This window comes from Coniophora puteana (assembly GCF_000271625.1).
Source record: "Coniophora puteana RWD-64-598 SS2 unplaced genomic scaffold CONPUscaffold_6, whole genome shotgun sequence".
NCBI classification, from domain to species: Eukaryota; Fungi; Basidiomycota; class Agaricomycetes; order Boletales; family Coniophoraceae; genus Coniophora; species Coniophora puteana.
In genome coordinates, this window is record NW_006913058.1 from 285557 (window position 1) to 300348 (window position 14792).

A 14792-nucleotide genomic window follows, 5' to 3' on the forward strand; every position below is an offset into this window, starting at 1 on the left:
GGCAAGCGTGAGCGGAGGAGAGGGATCACGGCGCTCTGGCTTGACAAGATTGTTGACAGAGAAATGGAACGGGCTGCGGCGATTCCTCTCAGGCATTGAAGAATACCTTTTGAAGACATTATGCTCGTGTTCGTCGACCAAGGTAACAAGGATGTCCTGCATATAGTCAGCAGGGAGAAATTACAACAGCGAGTATTACTTACGTTGACATTGACTGGCTTATTTGCCAGTGAGATGACCTGGGTACGACCCTTGGAGAGACTCAAGGTCGTCCTCATGGTTGCAGCATTGAGGTACCTCAGAGCTGTTGATCGAGTCGGCATCGTCGGCGAGTTAGAGTCGTTGGTGAGCGAGGGAATAAAACAGCTGGGTGGCATAGTTATCCTGCGCTCGTTTAATTAGATCAGTATCATACAGGCATAATGTACTATTACTTACCTTGATAGAGACTTGTTGAGGCGTCGGATGATGTGGGTAGATCTGGGCGGTCGGAAAGCTTTGCCGCGCAAAGCCTTTTCATTAATGTAAATCGCATTCAGACTCCGCGTCGAGGCTCTATGACCGTGGGAAATCGGACTTGTAGACTCGAAACCTTCGTGTGTCTCGTTCTCTTTCTCTCTCTTGTTCTTTGTTATACCGTTTCCCTTCCCTCCCTCCTCTATTTTCTATGCTTCAAACCAACATGTTCTCTAGCTCTGACGATTACTATATGGACTCAGGCGACTATACTCAGGCTCCGGCTAGCTTAGATGGCTCCGATCTCCTGTCCGGCCCGGTTCCCTCAGGCGACTCTTCTGGCGACGACTTCTTGAACTGGAAGCTTGCCCAGCTTAACCATATGCAACAGCCGAAACTAGCCGGCTTCCCTATACATCAGGTCCTTTTCCATTTCCTCACCGCGTGCTAACTTTTATGCTATTTCAGACCGCTTATATGCGCGTCTCAAACGAACTGGCCTCCATACAAAAAAACAACCAGCGCCTCTTACAGCAAAATCGCACGCTGGAAACTACTAATCATGCATTGATGTAAGTCCTTATCTTATTTTACTCGCATATATGCGCTAATTCGACTGTTAGAAACGCCTTCTCTACGCTCGCTGCCTCAGTGCAGCTCAAGGAACACGCCGATGACCCTCTCGCCTATGCCGCTTCTCAGGCTACCAAGGGACCGCCACGCATGAAGAAGGAAGATTGCGGCGCCGTCCATTACTTCACCCGGACAAGCTACACCGACTATCTCAACAAGTCGTCAACGATCTCTGCGGGAATCAAGAAGGGGCAGCTTCCCTTCCTCGAGTGGAAGACCGGCCAGCGCATGGATTCTGAAACGAAGGACGCGATCACCCAGATCGCAATTGCTGTCTGGAATGGCTATGGCGACGAGGCGCCTACCTCTTGGGGTCATGCGAATATCGACCAGATCAACAAGCTTTATCGCGAGATACTACTGCAGTACCCCGAGGTCGGTCTTTGCGAGCACAATTGGAAGCTCCATGAGCTCGCCACTGTTCGGTACCCTTCTTGGCGACAAGGCTACGATAAGCGCAAGGCGGCAGAAGCAGCTCTCGCTTCCGGAGAGATGCCTGCTATCAAGTCGGATGACAACGCGGACCCTCTTCCTGATGACGACACCAAGGAGCAGACCACAAACCGGGGAGCACGCAGACGCGGGCGCAAAGGCAAGCGCGACCTTACTGACCTTTACCAGAAAGACTTTGGAGGCGACGAGCACCAGTTGAAGAAGGCACGCAAGGAAATCGATGATGCAGGCGACACAGGCAAGAAAACGGACGTGAAGGGAAAGGGACGTGAGGTCAGCAAAGACAAGGAAGGCGGTGATGATGGGATTGAGGTGCGTACTGCATCTTTCCTTCTCTGCTAAATGTTCACTGTCTACTCAGGAGATTCAGCCTGAATTCCCTCCCGTCGTGGACTTGTTGTAAGTGCCAATCTACTCTATTCATGACGCATACTTATACATTTCATTTGAGCGCTACTGTCAAGGCTGTCTCCTCCCCTGGACCATCCGGCATCAAGGATAAGTCTGATTTCGTGGTCATTCCATCAAGCGAGCCCCACCGAGTGCCGTTGTCGCCACCACTCACGACAGCAACTCCTGCCCAGACCCCTGTTCCAACTACACCAACGCCAGTATCGGACGTCTCGGCGTTCTCTGCGCCCGCAAGTACCGCCAAGATCCCCGTTCCGGCTGCGCCGACCTCACCCTTGGACATCTCGGCAGCGCCAGCACCGGTGACTACTGCCCAGGCCCCTTCCCCGATTGTGCCGACACCGGTCCCAGACGCCCCGACGGCCCCTGCACCTGCGAGTGCTGGGATCGCCCCCGATACTCCTCCTGTGTCGACCGTGTCAGCCTCTGCGTTGGCGGCGAGGGAACCTCACACAGGCTCTGTGGCTTCGATATCGTCGGCAATAGCTGTGTCAGCAACGGCGCTCGCTGGGAAGAAGATGAGACCTGCTAACTCGTATACTGGACGGTAATGCCTTTCTTTTTATTTATGCACTTTCACTTATCGTTCCTGTTGTTTAGGACGCTCGCTCAGCATCGGTACCTTCACCACAGAGGCGCTGTGACGGCTACTGCCTTTGGAGTATGGTGGAACACGCTCCCCAAAGCGGTCAAAAACGTATGTATTTCTTTTTCTACATACAAGCGCCAGTTCTAATGTCTACTACCTCTATCAGAAATACGACGAGGAGGCCGAAAGACTTGTGAGTGCTATCTTATGTCTTTCCTTCATATATGTTTGTTCTTACCTCTTCTTTAGCGTTCCGAAGGTATTTGGCACGGGCACTCTGCGGCTGTGGTCCAGAAATTCGCATCCGACACACTGTACGAGTAGGATTGGCGCTGGCGGGTGGTGTAGAGCAGCGAGGAGCGGCAGGAGGCGGCGGCGGGAGGCGGCGGGGAGCGGCGGGAGGCGGGAAGCGGCGGGAGGGGGAAGTGGTACTAGCCATTGTACCGAGTAGTGTGTGGTATACAGAATCAATCGAGCTGTATGGTGTTCTATGCGCGCGATACTGACCTGAACAGAGTATAATGGAAGCTAATCAGGTATATAAACTACCGGACAGCACGGTAATATTTCGTTATACTTAGTTCTCGTCCAATCGATTCAGATGTATGGTGGCTCTGCCATATATTGAAGTACTATGAGGAGTATATACATAGCTCGCGATCTATGAACTGTGCCATTTTAATATGTACTAATATCGTGTTCTATGGCTCCACGCATTCTGACGTGAATACACGTGGCGCGTGCTGGGTAGATGGGGTTCTCACTGGGGATAAGCACTCGGAGACTTGAACGGACTCATGGCATTGGAAGGGCCTCAACTTTCAGGCTGCGAAGGATCACTACACCTTGTGGTCATGGATGTATGTTAGCAGATGTTAGCGCCCAAGCTCCGATAAGCGGACCGGAAACACAGGGAATTCATGTCTTCTCATGGCCTTGTTATCTCCCCGGTCCGCGTTATAGGGACTCAGGAACTTGTGTTCTGTCCGGTTGTTTGTCGGTCTGGACCCGCGTCACAGCCACCCAACATACGTCATATATATAGCTCGATTGTCCTGCCGGTCTTTTCTGTGTTGCTTCCAACTCTCGTGCGTATTTTTACTTCCGTGGATGTCATGCATCATGCATTCATGGTTCAGCGAATGTTCTCATGAACACAACAGCGCTTTAATTCATCACCATACTTTGGGGCCTTCAACACCACTTAAGAGCGACTCGTCTACCACATAAATTCCGCCTATTCAGGGCAATAGGAGGCCAGTTCCGTTTTGCATTCACCCTCGAGAAACTCATCATGGCCGTCTATGATACTTTGTCGAATGCATCCCTTAGGGTATGTTCCCTTCATCATAGCTTTTACGCAGTACTGATCTACACATAGGACTTTGTCCCATCGCGTGATGGGCCGTCGCGTCAAAGAGCTCTGTCCACCGCATCCGACATCTCTACCTCATCCTATCAGTCCCTCATTATCTCATCCTGGATACTGAAAAGCTCCCAGGCCCCACAAAGTGCAGCTGAGCCCGGCTACGACACGGCGCAAGGCTCCTTCACCGTCACTCCGCCAGCGAGCGAGCTTCTATACTCTTACCTCCACATTGTTGGCGGCCCTAGCCATCGCCAATCTACCAAGGCCAAAGACAAGAGAACAGCTGACGCCAGTCCCCATGAGCCGACAGATAGTGGGTCTGCCTCGCCGTTACCATCACCCACTTCCCTCCATGGGCCTTCTATCAGCCGCACATCCTCCCCCGACACTTGTTCGGAGCGCACACCGGCCCCTTCTTCCGTACCTCGCCTCGATGATTCGTTCGCAAAGCTGCACCCAATATTGGAAGCGGTCGAGGGTGCGTCTCAGTTCTCCTCTCAAACTGTTTGCGTTGCCTGCGGCAAACACGGCCGAGATTTCCCGCGTTGCCCTCGCTGTGGTGACCTGTGGTGTTCGCGCCAGTGTAGGATGCAAGGAGGTAAACGCCATGTTTGTCGGGCCGCTACAAATTAGTGTCTCCCGGCACGAGGAGAGAGCAATCAGACTGATACCCTGCATAAGTGCTATTAGCCGCTCAGTAATCATGGTGCGATACGGTTCCGGATGTTGTTCCAGTATAGAGATCTCCTTACCTGGATGTGTAGCCTCATTTTTTCTGCCTTCTTGACCACTTACCTTCATGCGCTTGGATATCCCTCACATCAATTGTCTACTATGCATCAGCCCCTGTATTCCACCCCAAACAAGGAAATCCATCTCAGTTTATCGAGGTTCAAACTCACAGATGGATAATGCGCAACATCATGCATACAGACGAACCGTTGACAAACATTCTCGTAATGAAAGCATACCCTATGCATCTGCATCAGCTGAGGGATAGGCAGTCCCGTGTCCACTAGGCATACACATGCCTCCGCTATCAGACTAGAAGACAATCTTCGAACCCTGGGGAGCCACAATAGCGGCACTTTTCTGCTTCTTTGCCTCCCAAGAGGGATGCAACGATGCCGCCTGCGCTGGTTTGGACGGCGCGCTTTCCACAAGCTCGCGTCCCACGGTATGTTTATCCGTTGTCTGACTTTTGTTGAAGCGCTGGTCTGGCCGTCTGGTCATTTGAGTTTCTTTACGATCCTGCGGTCGTCTACCTCCATGTTTATAGTCCGTTGGCGTCCGTGTAAACCTGTTTTTAGACGTCCCCTCGATCTCCTGCTGGCTTTTTAGGTGATTCGCATTCTTGCCAAACTTTTTCTCCCATATTCTGGGGAGCGGACAAAGCGCCACTAATGAGTACACGGAATGATCCTCGTAAGAGCAAGGTCACTCACGCTCTGCGGGCGCGTTGGCCCCTGCGGTTCTTCCGGACGCCATCAGCAACGTTGGCTTCTGCATCACTCCAATCTTCATCAGAGTCGCCGCGAATGAAGCCAGCAGCCAGGGAGGGAAGGAATGCAGACTGCGAGCCTGTGGTCTTGGGTGCAATTTTGGATTTCGAGACAGAAGGGCGCAATTCAGAAGCATTAGAATCATCTGATATATCATGCTCGTCCTCGGATCCTAAAGAAGCGCCACCTGAAGGTGCTTTATTGCCGTCATGGATAGAACCAGACTCCCAGCCGTCCGAGGCGTGGTCAGCAGCTTCATTGTCGTCACCCTCGGCGCTACCATCGTCGCCCTCGTGATCATCAGCATCGTCATCTACGTCCATAGCGGAAGATGCTATGCGGCTTTTCTTCATTGGTGGAGAAGTCGGGCCGTCAGCGGAATGGCCTGCAGGTGCCGTGTCGGGATAAAGAACAGCTTTGAGTCCCAATACAATGCCTGAAATCTCAGTGGCCAGAATCTTTGAACTCAGTATTCTGCTCTGAACCCTGGAGGCAGGAGAGCCAGGAGCAGGAAGGGAGACAAGACCATTGGATAGCTCCTTCGACATAGCGGGCTCCATGAGGTCATGAGACGAAAGCATCTTATCCTTCTTGATTTTGCTTCTCAGAGCGGTATTGGCAATGATGTCAATGTCGGTGTTCTGGACAAAGGTTCGAGTTGTCGATCAGGGCATAGCGCATACTCTCACCTTGAGAGCCTCTAGCTCCGCCTCCAGCTCGGACGTATCTTTACTCACACTAGACTCTCCTTTTGTCCTATCTCATAAAGTTAAGGAAGTCAAACAGGAGCGATCATGAGTACCCACCTCACGCCCTTGAGTCTTTTAAGAACTTTTTGGAGCTCAAATGCCTTAGCTTTCTTCGCTGCCTTTCTAACTTCCTTGACGCCATGGTGCTGGGAGCTTGAACGTTAACATAGGTGTGCGGATGAAGAGACACATTGGAGGGTAGGTACCAGTTTTCCAGAGATGTTAACCTGGAAACGGAGCGTCAAACACTAGAGTGCATTCATGGCCTTAATACTTACCTCCTCCTGGTTCTCTGAGTGTTTTCTTTTCTTGCCCTGCTTGCGAGTCGACGTGCTGACGTTGTGATCGCGTTGAGACATGTGTGATCACGTGGAGATGATCGTCGGCACCGTCGAGGAGCGCGACCGAAGATTCGGAGCTTGTCTCTTCCCTGACTCTCCTTGATTTAGATTCCGAGTGACTCGTCCCCGCCGCGTGTTTACGCGTATGTAACCCACTTGTCGATCGTTTGTCCAATCCCAGTTCCGTAGGAGTCCTTGCTTTATCGCGGCGCGTATCAACTCACACCTCAGCATTTGCATCCCACTTCATGGAAGACGCCGCGCCGGAGGCCAAGCAGTTTGCTGCCTTTGAACGCAGAAATGAGTTCATTGACTTACAGAATGCTATCCTATCCAAGGATCTCACCGTCGAGCCAGAGTACGATGAGCGAGGCTCGGAATGGATCAAGGTCGAAGGACTGGCTGCTATAGTGAGTTCATGCTAAGAACATCATCTATATCTGCTACTTAGACGTACAATAAGCTATCAGAGTACCAGGAGCAAGCTTACTTGCTGGATCCACATCTAGAAGCGCTCGTTACCCCAGTCATGGGACGTCTCCGCGAGCATGCATACCTACGGCACACCCAACACGTCCAATCATCCACATTTCGCTTGAGAGCGTTGGCAGTCGTTATCTACAACTATGTCAAGTTTCGGGGGCATAAAACTATAGGCATGTTTGCTTTCGCATTTTTCGCGCAGCTATTCTAAAGACCTAAGAGCTCGCTTCTTTCCTCATGAGGTCGCCGACTTGACGATCGCTGTTACCTTCATGAATTCGACAGACGACGTTACGAATGGGCTTTCCCAGTGGTCCTTGCGCTATGCTCTCCTCCTTTGGATTTCTCTCATCATTCGTATACCGTTCGATTTGTCGCAATTTGACGAGGACGACGCCAAAGAATCGATTGCTGAAGTGATTGAATCTCTTGCTAGAAGGCAACTCAGCAGGGCCGGACTCGAGCGTGAGAGTGCTGCAGAACTGTTGGCTAGGCTATATATGAGGTGGGTAGCAGCTTTTTTTAACCTTGAACCCCTAATTCTAATTTTCGGTAGGAAGGATGCTGCCGCCCGTCTCCCCGGCTTCATTGCTTGGTCGTGTGAGTCAATTAAAGAGCAGTCCGACGTGTTTGCTGTAAGTATTCTCTACGCCTTTAGTATCGCAATGTTCATGAATTGTACTAGGCCATTGGAATACTGCAAGTCCTTTGTCTCTACGTGAAGAGTTCCTCGAGCGATGATGCGGCTCGGATTATGACCGCCCTGCTAGCAATCGCCAAAGAGGTGAAGCATGGCGGGGTATTGTACAGCAATACCCTTGTAAGGAAGTTCAGGACTAAGCTGCTTTATCGTATGGCTTTGCACCTCGTCCCTCCTTCTGTGAGCTCGTCAAGGAGGCAACGTGAGGTGCATTCTGTGTTTCTGATAACGCTTACTGAACCTTTCTTCAAGGCCGAACGCTAGTCGGGTCTTTTGTGGGTGGACAGGACTTTGCGGATTCCGAAGATGAGGATGTGTCCGAAGAAGTTGAAGTGGTCTTAGAACAGCTCTTCGAAGCTTTGCAAGATAAGGTTCGATCATATCTTTATCACGTACCAAAAAGTTGACCACTTCTCAGGATACTGTAGTACGCTGGTCAGCGGCCAAGGGGGTTGCTCGACTTGCTGAGCGCCTGCCACCAAGCTTCTCTAACCAGATCCTTGAAAGCGTATTGGGGCTATTTGAGATTCACAGTATGGCAGCTGCCAGCCTATATGATATGCCAGCGATTGCGGAAGCCACCTGGCACGGTGCGACCCTGGCATGTGCCGAAATGGCTCGACGAGAGCTCGTGCCCCAAGATCATCTTTCGCAGTTGATGAGCTGGCTGTACAAGGTGGGTCAAGAGCATATTTTGACGATGATGTACGCTGAACTTTGGTCGAGGCACTCTTCTTTGATATTCGCAAAGGTGCTCATTCAGTGGGCTCGAATGTCCGAGATGCTGCTGCATACGCGATATGGTCCTTAGCTCGCGCGCAAAACACCTCTGATCTCGCTCCATACGCCGACAAGCTTGCGCAGAATCTTGTTGTCGTTGCTTCGTATGACCGCGAGGTGCACATTCGCAGAGCTGCTAGTGCAGCCTTTCAGGAACATGTCGGTAGGATGGTCAGTTTCTTCAGCGGTGCTCACCGGACGAGAAAGTTCACATACCCCTCAGTCCTTGTTCCCTCATGGCATCGACGTACTTCGGAAGACCGACTTTTATGCGGTCAGCGTTCGACGAAATGCTTTTGTCATTGTGGCCCCACAAGTATCCGAGTAAGTATTTCCATCGTGCAATGGTATACTAATAATGCTTTCATAGGCATCCTGAATATCGCAATGCTTTACTAGATCATATCATGAATGTCTCTATCCGACACTGGGATGCAAGTATTAGAGAATCTGCGGCTCAGTCTCTCTGCGGGATCTGTCAACTGAACTTGCTGGAGCTAGGACCTCAGTGTATCAATAGACTTGTAAGCGTGCTGACTATTGTTGGTGCCTGGTTTACTGATTCCAGTCCCTCAGAACAGCCTCTTTGAGTCCGTTGATAATTCTGATGTTCATGGCGCTTTGCTTGGGTTGACGGATCTCGCTAAAGCCTTTAATGAGGCTACGGACGCGAAGAGTCTCCAGTGTAGAGGAAAAGTAATTATATCCGCCACAGTCACTTATAATTGAGTTAACATTGGTGTAGATTTTTGCCAGCTTGGAACTTGTGCCTCCCGCTATCCTGAACTCACCTAGGAACGAGCTAGTCATGGTCGCTGCCTGCCATCTCATAGCAACGAGCATCAGTCATGAAGAGCTAGCGGGGAAGGCGACATCGCCACATTGGAGAAAGGTGATCGACTTGAGTTTACGACATCGAAGCTCCGTTGTTCAAGAAGCGGCGGCAGAGGCTATGAAAGCGCTGAGCCGTCTAGAAGACTGTTCAACTCAGATTCAACAATGAGTCGTCTCTTCAATGGCATAATCAAACGCCTGACTATTGTTCATCCTTCACGCTGATCGCAGAGTTCATCAAGGGAGCGCCTCATATTCAACAAAGTCTCTGCCGTGTCTTGGGAGTATTTGACTACAGAACGTATCCTCAAAGTCTCCGAAGTGTTATAGACTGCCTGTTGCAAAGCATAGATTCAAAGGTGACACCGTCCCCATCAAACCGAAATTTGTCCTTACTGATTATTTGACGACAGTCGAGCACGAGGTTGCAAAATGTGGAAGCAAGGCGCCTTGCACATCGATCTATTCCACAGATAGTGGAAAATGTTCTACCTCGGGTTTCTGAGCGTGAGCCCTTGCGCCGTCGCTTTGTTCTGATCATCGTCTCACCTGCAATGAAGTTATTACACCTCAAGACATGTGTGATATAATTGAAAGCCTCGACAATAGCTTGGACGACTATACTACGGATGAACGCGGTGATGTTGGCTCTTGGATCAGGATGGCTTCCATCGAGGGCCTGACTTCGATCTCTCTCAATCTTCTATCACAACGCCAGGCCATAGACGCGGCAGGCTACCTACCTATTGAGAAGTTCCATCACTTTATAGGGCGCATCCTTCGTCAAGGAGTAGAGCGGCTAGACAATGTCCGGCAAGTTGTTGGTGACTGTCTTCTCCGCCTTCTCGCATTTTCGACTGCACACATTAGCGGAGTAGAGCAATGGCGGCTTAAAGGTGAAGACCTAATGAGGAAGCTTTTCTCGAGGTACATCCAAGCCTATTGGCAAAAAGCTACGTACTCAATTGCTGCAGTGATGACGAACGTGTTGGATGGGCCAACAGCGATTGGCTTTTCCCGAGGGTTGTTGAGTTACTTGGTGTCCAGCAGTATCGCAAGCAGCTGCTATTGGGGCTCATCTCGAGCGTAGGGACGAAGACCAGCAGCATCGTATGTCAGATCCAGACTCGTTTGATCGGGAGATTAACGCGCCTCTAGCAACGACCAGCCTCGGCTAGTTTGGTCACATACGCCCAAAACCTCCCATTATCTCGCACCGAGATCGCTTACTCCCTATCTGAGCTTTCAGTTGATCTACTCGGTCTTGCCCAATGTAATCTGTCCTCGAACACAGTAGTCCTTCCTGTCCTGCAAACCTACAATGTGTTGTTGGAGGCTGATGCTCTTGGCCGTCTAGCGACTCTGCCAGAGGGGCTCCAGAAGTTTGTGGTTTATCTCGTTTGGTATTCGCCTTCTGATAGATCTTCTAGCCTGAAGTCACTGCTTTCTTTAGTTTCGAGAGGTGTCCAACGGCTCAAAAACGTACAGCGCATCTATGAATCGATGAAAATGTGTGCAGTCCCTCTTAAGTTTCAATCAGTGGCTGATGTGATATGTGTAGCACTATCAATTTGCTCGGAGTTCCAGAAATAACGGACGATTCCATTCCAAGGCTTGTGGAGTATTTGGGTCATCTGTTCCCTCGCGTAAGTAGCTTCATGTTGGATGCTTTCTCCCACTCATACAGACAAACAAGGTACGAGCTGCGGCTGCTGAGCACCTTTATATGGTTCTGCAAACGAAAGACTTCGATTGGCAGACAGATGAGATTGAAGAGCTGCTCCTCGAGACTGAGTGGTAAGTGACCACAAATTGTACAACTTTTGTCTTTTGGGATTAACGGAAAATAGGCCCAATATTGATTTGGATGAAGCAAAAGCGAAGGCTAGCGATATCGTCAAAATAATGAAGACGGGTAGCTGAAGTTTCATTACTTTCTTGCACCCCTGTACATGTACCACATACGCCAGATTTCTCATTTGATGAACCCACGTTAGCGCCCGATGACGGTACTAGAAACAGACGAGCGCTTGTGTATCGTGGGAAACTCGGCTGCGACAGTTGCTACATTGGACGGCGACTGATTGAGTGCTGAAGCGCTGAAGCCTGCAGCGTTGACTAAACACCAGACTATCATGGTCGTCGATCCCCGCATTAGTGAACGAGAGGCTGCTGCCATCAACGCTGCAGCAGTTACGCGCGAATTCCGCGTGCAGCCCCATCTAGGTCGGTCTCGAGCTCCAACAAGCCCTTCTGCGAGGCTGACACAAAACACGCAGACTACCGCACCGTGTCCGCAATCAATGGGTATGTTTCCACCTGGTAGACGCGCGCTCTTTGCTCTCAATCTCGATTTGACACAACTACAGACCCCTCGTGGTTTTGGACAATGTTAAAGTACGGCTCCGTTTAGCTCAAAGCTCATGGCAATACTGATCTTCTTACTGCTAGTTCCCATCCTACAACGAGATCGTGTCGCTCACCCTCCCCGATGGCTCGAAGCGAGGCGGACAGGTGCTGGAAGTGCAGGGAAAGAAGGCTATCGTTCAAGTCTTTGAGGGTACATCTGGCGTGGATGTGAAGGCGACGCATGTCGAATTCACTGGCAGCAGCATGAAGCTTCCGGTTGCGGAGGACATGCTTGGCCGGATTTTCAACGGTTCCGGAAACCCTATCGATCAGGGTCCCAAGGTCTTTGCTGAGGATTATTTGGACATTAACGGTGCGTTCGATGTCTTGTTTGTCAATCTCCTTGCCGCGGTCTAAACATCATCTACGGCGTGCTCGTAGGCTCGCCCATCAATCCTTACTCTCGCATTTACCCTGAGGAGATGATTCAGACTGGTATCTCAACCATTGACACGATGAACTCCATTGCGCGTGGCCAGAAGATTCCCATTTTCTCTGCAGCAGGTCTGCCTCATAACGAGGTGTGACTGCATATTGCTGTGTCTGGCCTTGCACTGACTTTTTCTCTAGATAGCTGCCCAGATCGTGCGTCAAGCTGGCTTGGTCAAGGGTCCGACGAAGGGCGTACATGACGGACATGAAGACAATTTCTCGGTCGTTTTTGCTGCCATGGGTGTCAACATGGAGACCGCGCGTTTCTTCAAGGAAGACTTCGAGTCTAACGGCAGTCTCGATCGTGTGACTCTGTTCCTTAACCTTGCAAACGACCCTACTATCGAGCGTATTATTACGCCTCGCCTTGCGCTTACCACGGCTGAGTATTATGCATACCAGCTTGAGAAGCATGTCTTGGTCATTCTGACAGACATGTCTTCTTACGCAGACGCACTGCGCGAGGTCAGTAACAAGCCCATTTATCATGGATCTTGGGCTCATTTTCCTTATTCAGGTCTCCGCAGCTCGTGAAGAAGTGCCCGGTCGTCGCGGATATCCCGGTTACATGTACACGGACTTGTCCACTATCTATGAACGTGCAGGACGTGTCGAAGGCCGGAACGGCTCTATCACTCAGATTCCTATCTTGACCATGCCTAACGATGGTGATGTCATTTTTAGGCATGCTAAGTTGAAAATGAACTAACGTCGCTGTAGATATCACTCACCCGATTCCAGATCTTACCGGTTACATCACCGAAGGTCAGATCTTCGTTGACCGACAGCTGCACAACAGGCAAATTTACCCTCCGATCAACGTGCTCCCCTCACTGTCACGTCTGATGAAGAGTGCTATCGGCGAGAAACTTACGAGAAAGGATCATGGAGATGTCTCGAACCAACTGGTACGCTAGTACAGCGTCCCCTTTTCCGCATGATGTACTGACCAGACCGTGGAAACAGTATGCCAAGTACGCTATTGGTAGGGATGCTGCCGCAATGAAGGCCGTCGTTGGTGAGGAAGCGCTCTCTGCTGAAGATAAGCTTGCACTCGAATTCCTCGACAAATTCGAGCGTCAATTCGTCGGACAAGGTTTGTCGTTCTGTCAGTTCAGGAATAAACCTCTCTTACATGAACCCCGTAGGTCCTTATGAGTCTCGTACGATCTTTGAGTCACTCGACCTGGCGTGGTCACTTCTTCGCATCTTCCCGAAGGAACAATTGAACCGGATTAATCCCGAGATCATCGCCGAGTTCTATGGCCGCAAGCCGACAAAGAAAGCTAGTCCGGAAGAAGAGCAGCAAGGACCCGCCGAGGAGAAACTTATCGATGCATGAACATTTCAATAATGTCCTCTGTAAAGGTCCTACTCAATTGTATATACGCACCCTTCTCAAGTAATGACACAACCGACGATTTCTGCCCCTTCATTCGCACAATGATGACACCATTGTTTTTGCAACGTACAGTCGCTATGGTGTTGATGATGTATATTGCCTTCTTGGTCGAGTTAGACTCAATGGCGTTGATAGTATAGGATCCGCAGTATTTGCGCCTTCGTAGGACACCTGCTGTAGGATGAAAGCCCAGAAACCAAGATAGGTATTGATAAAGGGTCTGGGCGATCGGAAGTTCGGTGTAAGTGCAGAGCAGATGCAACGAGGCCCGTGGCTCTGATTGTCCAACACGAACACAACGCCGCTAGAATGGGAGATCTAGCCACATCTTTGGCCACACTCTTTGACCTAACTCTGGAACGAATGTACGCTTTTGGTAGACAAGGCGGCCACCGCTCGCGGATTACCTTTTTTTCTCACCGAGGGCGTCGAATGGGCGCGTCCACAATGTCAGCTGGATGAAACAGAACAAGACGGCACACATGAAATGGATCCAGATGACAAACAAAACCTCGGAAGTAGACTCCGAGCACTGCCAGTTCTCAGAGAAGTCGCAGAACTGGGAGAACTGGGTGGGCGCACTGCCGTATTGCAAAAGGCAAATGAGTTCACCGAATCGAGGTCGACACGACCCAGCGCCGAAACGTTGTCTCAAGGCATCCTTTCTGCTAATCCAACTTAAGCTTAATGTTGACAGTGTCGGTGCGGGCAAACGATATCGCGTGTGGGTATCGCTTCATCTCCGGCCCCACGGAAGGATCGTTTGAACCTGTGGCACGACACTATATGTCTAGGAGAAACAATGGGGGAATTTCACAGGTGTAGACTTGTCAAAGGGCCCAATCAATGCAGCCGTTATTTATCCCATAGGATAGATATCCTGGTCATAATAACACGTACTAGCCATTGGACCTGCACCGCGGAGGTTCTCGGGATGGAACGTAATATCTGAACAACTGCACCCTTTTCAGGATGCAAGGACAGTCCATTCGTGTAGATTCGAAGCTATGAATAATTTTCATGGAGGCGGCGACTCACAAGTTAGGCTAGTCATGGCTAGGAATGGTTGGGCTGTTATGTGATGAACAACAGTTACGGTAGAATGCTAGATGCTTGGCGCCCGCATGTGTGAGCATGGATTAGCTGCACGATCTGACAAACTCGGCCCTGTGTGGCTCCTCCAATCATGCCAGAACATGTTGACCTCTGAAGTAAGTATACGTCAACGGCAGCGGCTAGCGGAAACTGT

General features: G+C 50.5%; 5 protein-coding genes across 5 annotated transcripts; 4 read left to right on the plus strand and 1 right to left on the minus strand.

Moving 5' to 3' along the window:
* Positions 1–120: 120 nt before the first annotated feature.
* On the plus strand, positions 121–3048 carry CONPUDRAFT_72818 (uncharacterized protein; the record flags this gene model as incomplete). Its single annotated transcript, XM_007770102.1, has 11 exons — positions 121–345; positions 447–474; positions 720–877; positions 925–1028; positions 1080–1854; positions 1904–1941; positions 1994–2500; positions 2554–2650; positions 2709–2735; positions 2792–2801; positions 2867–3048. 11 exons carry the CDS (start codon positions 121–123, stop codon positions 3046–3048), a joined length of 2151 nt encoding a protein of 716 aa, XP_007768292.1.
* Positions 3049–3632: 584 nt separating this feature from the next.
* CONPUDRAFT_137097 (uncharacterized protein) lies at positions 3633–4768 on the plus strand. The gene is made up of 2 exons (XM_007770232.1): positions 3633–3875; positions 3924–4768. Exons 1-2 carry the CDS (start codon positions 3837–3839, stop codon positions 4542–4544), a joined length of 660 nt encoding a protein of 219 aa, XP_007768422.1. The 5' UTR covers positions 3633–3836; the 3' UTR covers positions 4545–4768.
* Positions 4769–4818: 50 nt separating this feature from the next.
* On the minus strand, positions 4819–6521 carry CONPUDRAFT_165214 (Bud-site selection protein; the record flags this gene model as incomplete). The annotated part of the gene is made up of 6 exons (XM_007770233.1): positions 4819–5289; positions 5357–6054; positions 6103–6169; positions 6220–6308; positions 6369–6389; positions 6441–6521. 6 exons carry the CDS (start codon positions 6519–6521, stop codon positions 4956–4958), a joined length of 1290 nt encoding a protein of 429 aa, XP_007768423.1. The 3' UTR covers positions 4819–4955.
* A 160-nt stretch (positions 6522–6681) lies between these two features.
* Positions 6682–11292, plus strand: CONPUDRAFT_82080 (ARM repeat-containing protein). The gene is made up of 21 exons (XM_007770234.1): positions 6682–6913; positions 6967–7159; positions 7209–7491; positions 7543–7621; positions 7672–7888; positions 7939–8057; positions 8105–8362; positions 8413–8637; positions 8690–8790; positions 8837–8990; positions 9043–9162; positions 9212–9465; positions 9521–9659; positions 9714–9807; positions 9861–10227; positions 10275–10410; positions 10459–10682; positions 10731–10811; positions 10862–10946; positions 10997–11097; positions 11151–11292. Exons 1-21 carry the CDS (start codon positions 6752–6754, stop codon positions 11221–11223), a joined length of 3465 nt encoding a protein of 1154 aa, XP_007768424.1. The 5' UTR covers positions 6682–6751; the 3' UTR covers positions 11224–11292.
* Positions 11293–11355: 63 nt separating this feature from the next.
* On the plus strand, positions 11356–13734 carry CONPUDRAFT_82082 (V-type ATPase). The gene is made up of 10 exons (XM_007770235.1): positions 11356–11526; positions 11580–11607; positions 11670–11697; positions 11752–12022; positions 12091–12230; positions 12280–12606; positions 12659–12809; positions 12862–13049; positions 13108–13237; positions 13290–13734. Exons 1-10 carry the CDS (start codon positions 11436–11438, stop codon positions 13481–13483), a joined length of 1548 nt encoding a protein of 515 aa, XP_007768425.1. The 5' UTR covers positions 11356–11435; the 3' UTR covers positions 13484–13734.
* Positions 13735–14792: the final 1058 nt, after the last annotated feature.

Bases quoted from the DNA above. Each gene is read 5' to 3' on its own strand.
- CONPUDRAFT_137097 (XM_007770232.1), top strand. From the start codon at position 3,837: ATGGCCGTCTATGATACTTTGTCGAATGCATCCCTTAGG. The intron at 3,876-3,923 runs GTATGTTCCCTT...ATCTACACATAG, and splicing joins TGTCGAATGCATCCCTTAGG to GACTTTGTCCCATCGCGTGA.
- CONPUDRAFT_82080 (XM_007770234.1), top strand. From the start codon at position 6,752: ATGGAAGACGCCGCGCCGGAGGCCAAGCAGTTTGCTGCCTTTGAACGC. The intron at 10,228-10,274 runs GTACATCCAAGC...CAATTGCTGCAG, and splicing joins ATGAGGAAGCTTTTCTCGAG to TGATGACGAACGTGTTGGAT. The intron at 10,947-10,996 runs GTAAGTAGCTTC...CAGACAAACAAG, and splicing joins TGGGTCATCTGTTCCCTCGC to GTACGAGCTGCGGCTGCTGA.
- CONPUDRAFT_82082 (XM_007770235.1), top strand. From the start codon at position 11,436: ATGGTCGTCGATCCCCGCATTAGTGAACGAGAGGCTGCTGCCATCAAC. The intron at 13,050-13,107 runs GTACGCTAGTAC...CCGTGGAAACAG, and splicing joins GAGATGTCTCGAACCAACTG to TATGCCAAGTACGCTATTGG. The intron at 13,238-13,289 runs GTTTGTCGTTCT...TGAACCCCGTAG, and splicing joins GCGTCAATTCGTCGGACAAG to GTCCTTATGAGTCTCGTACG.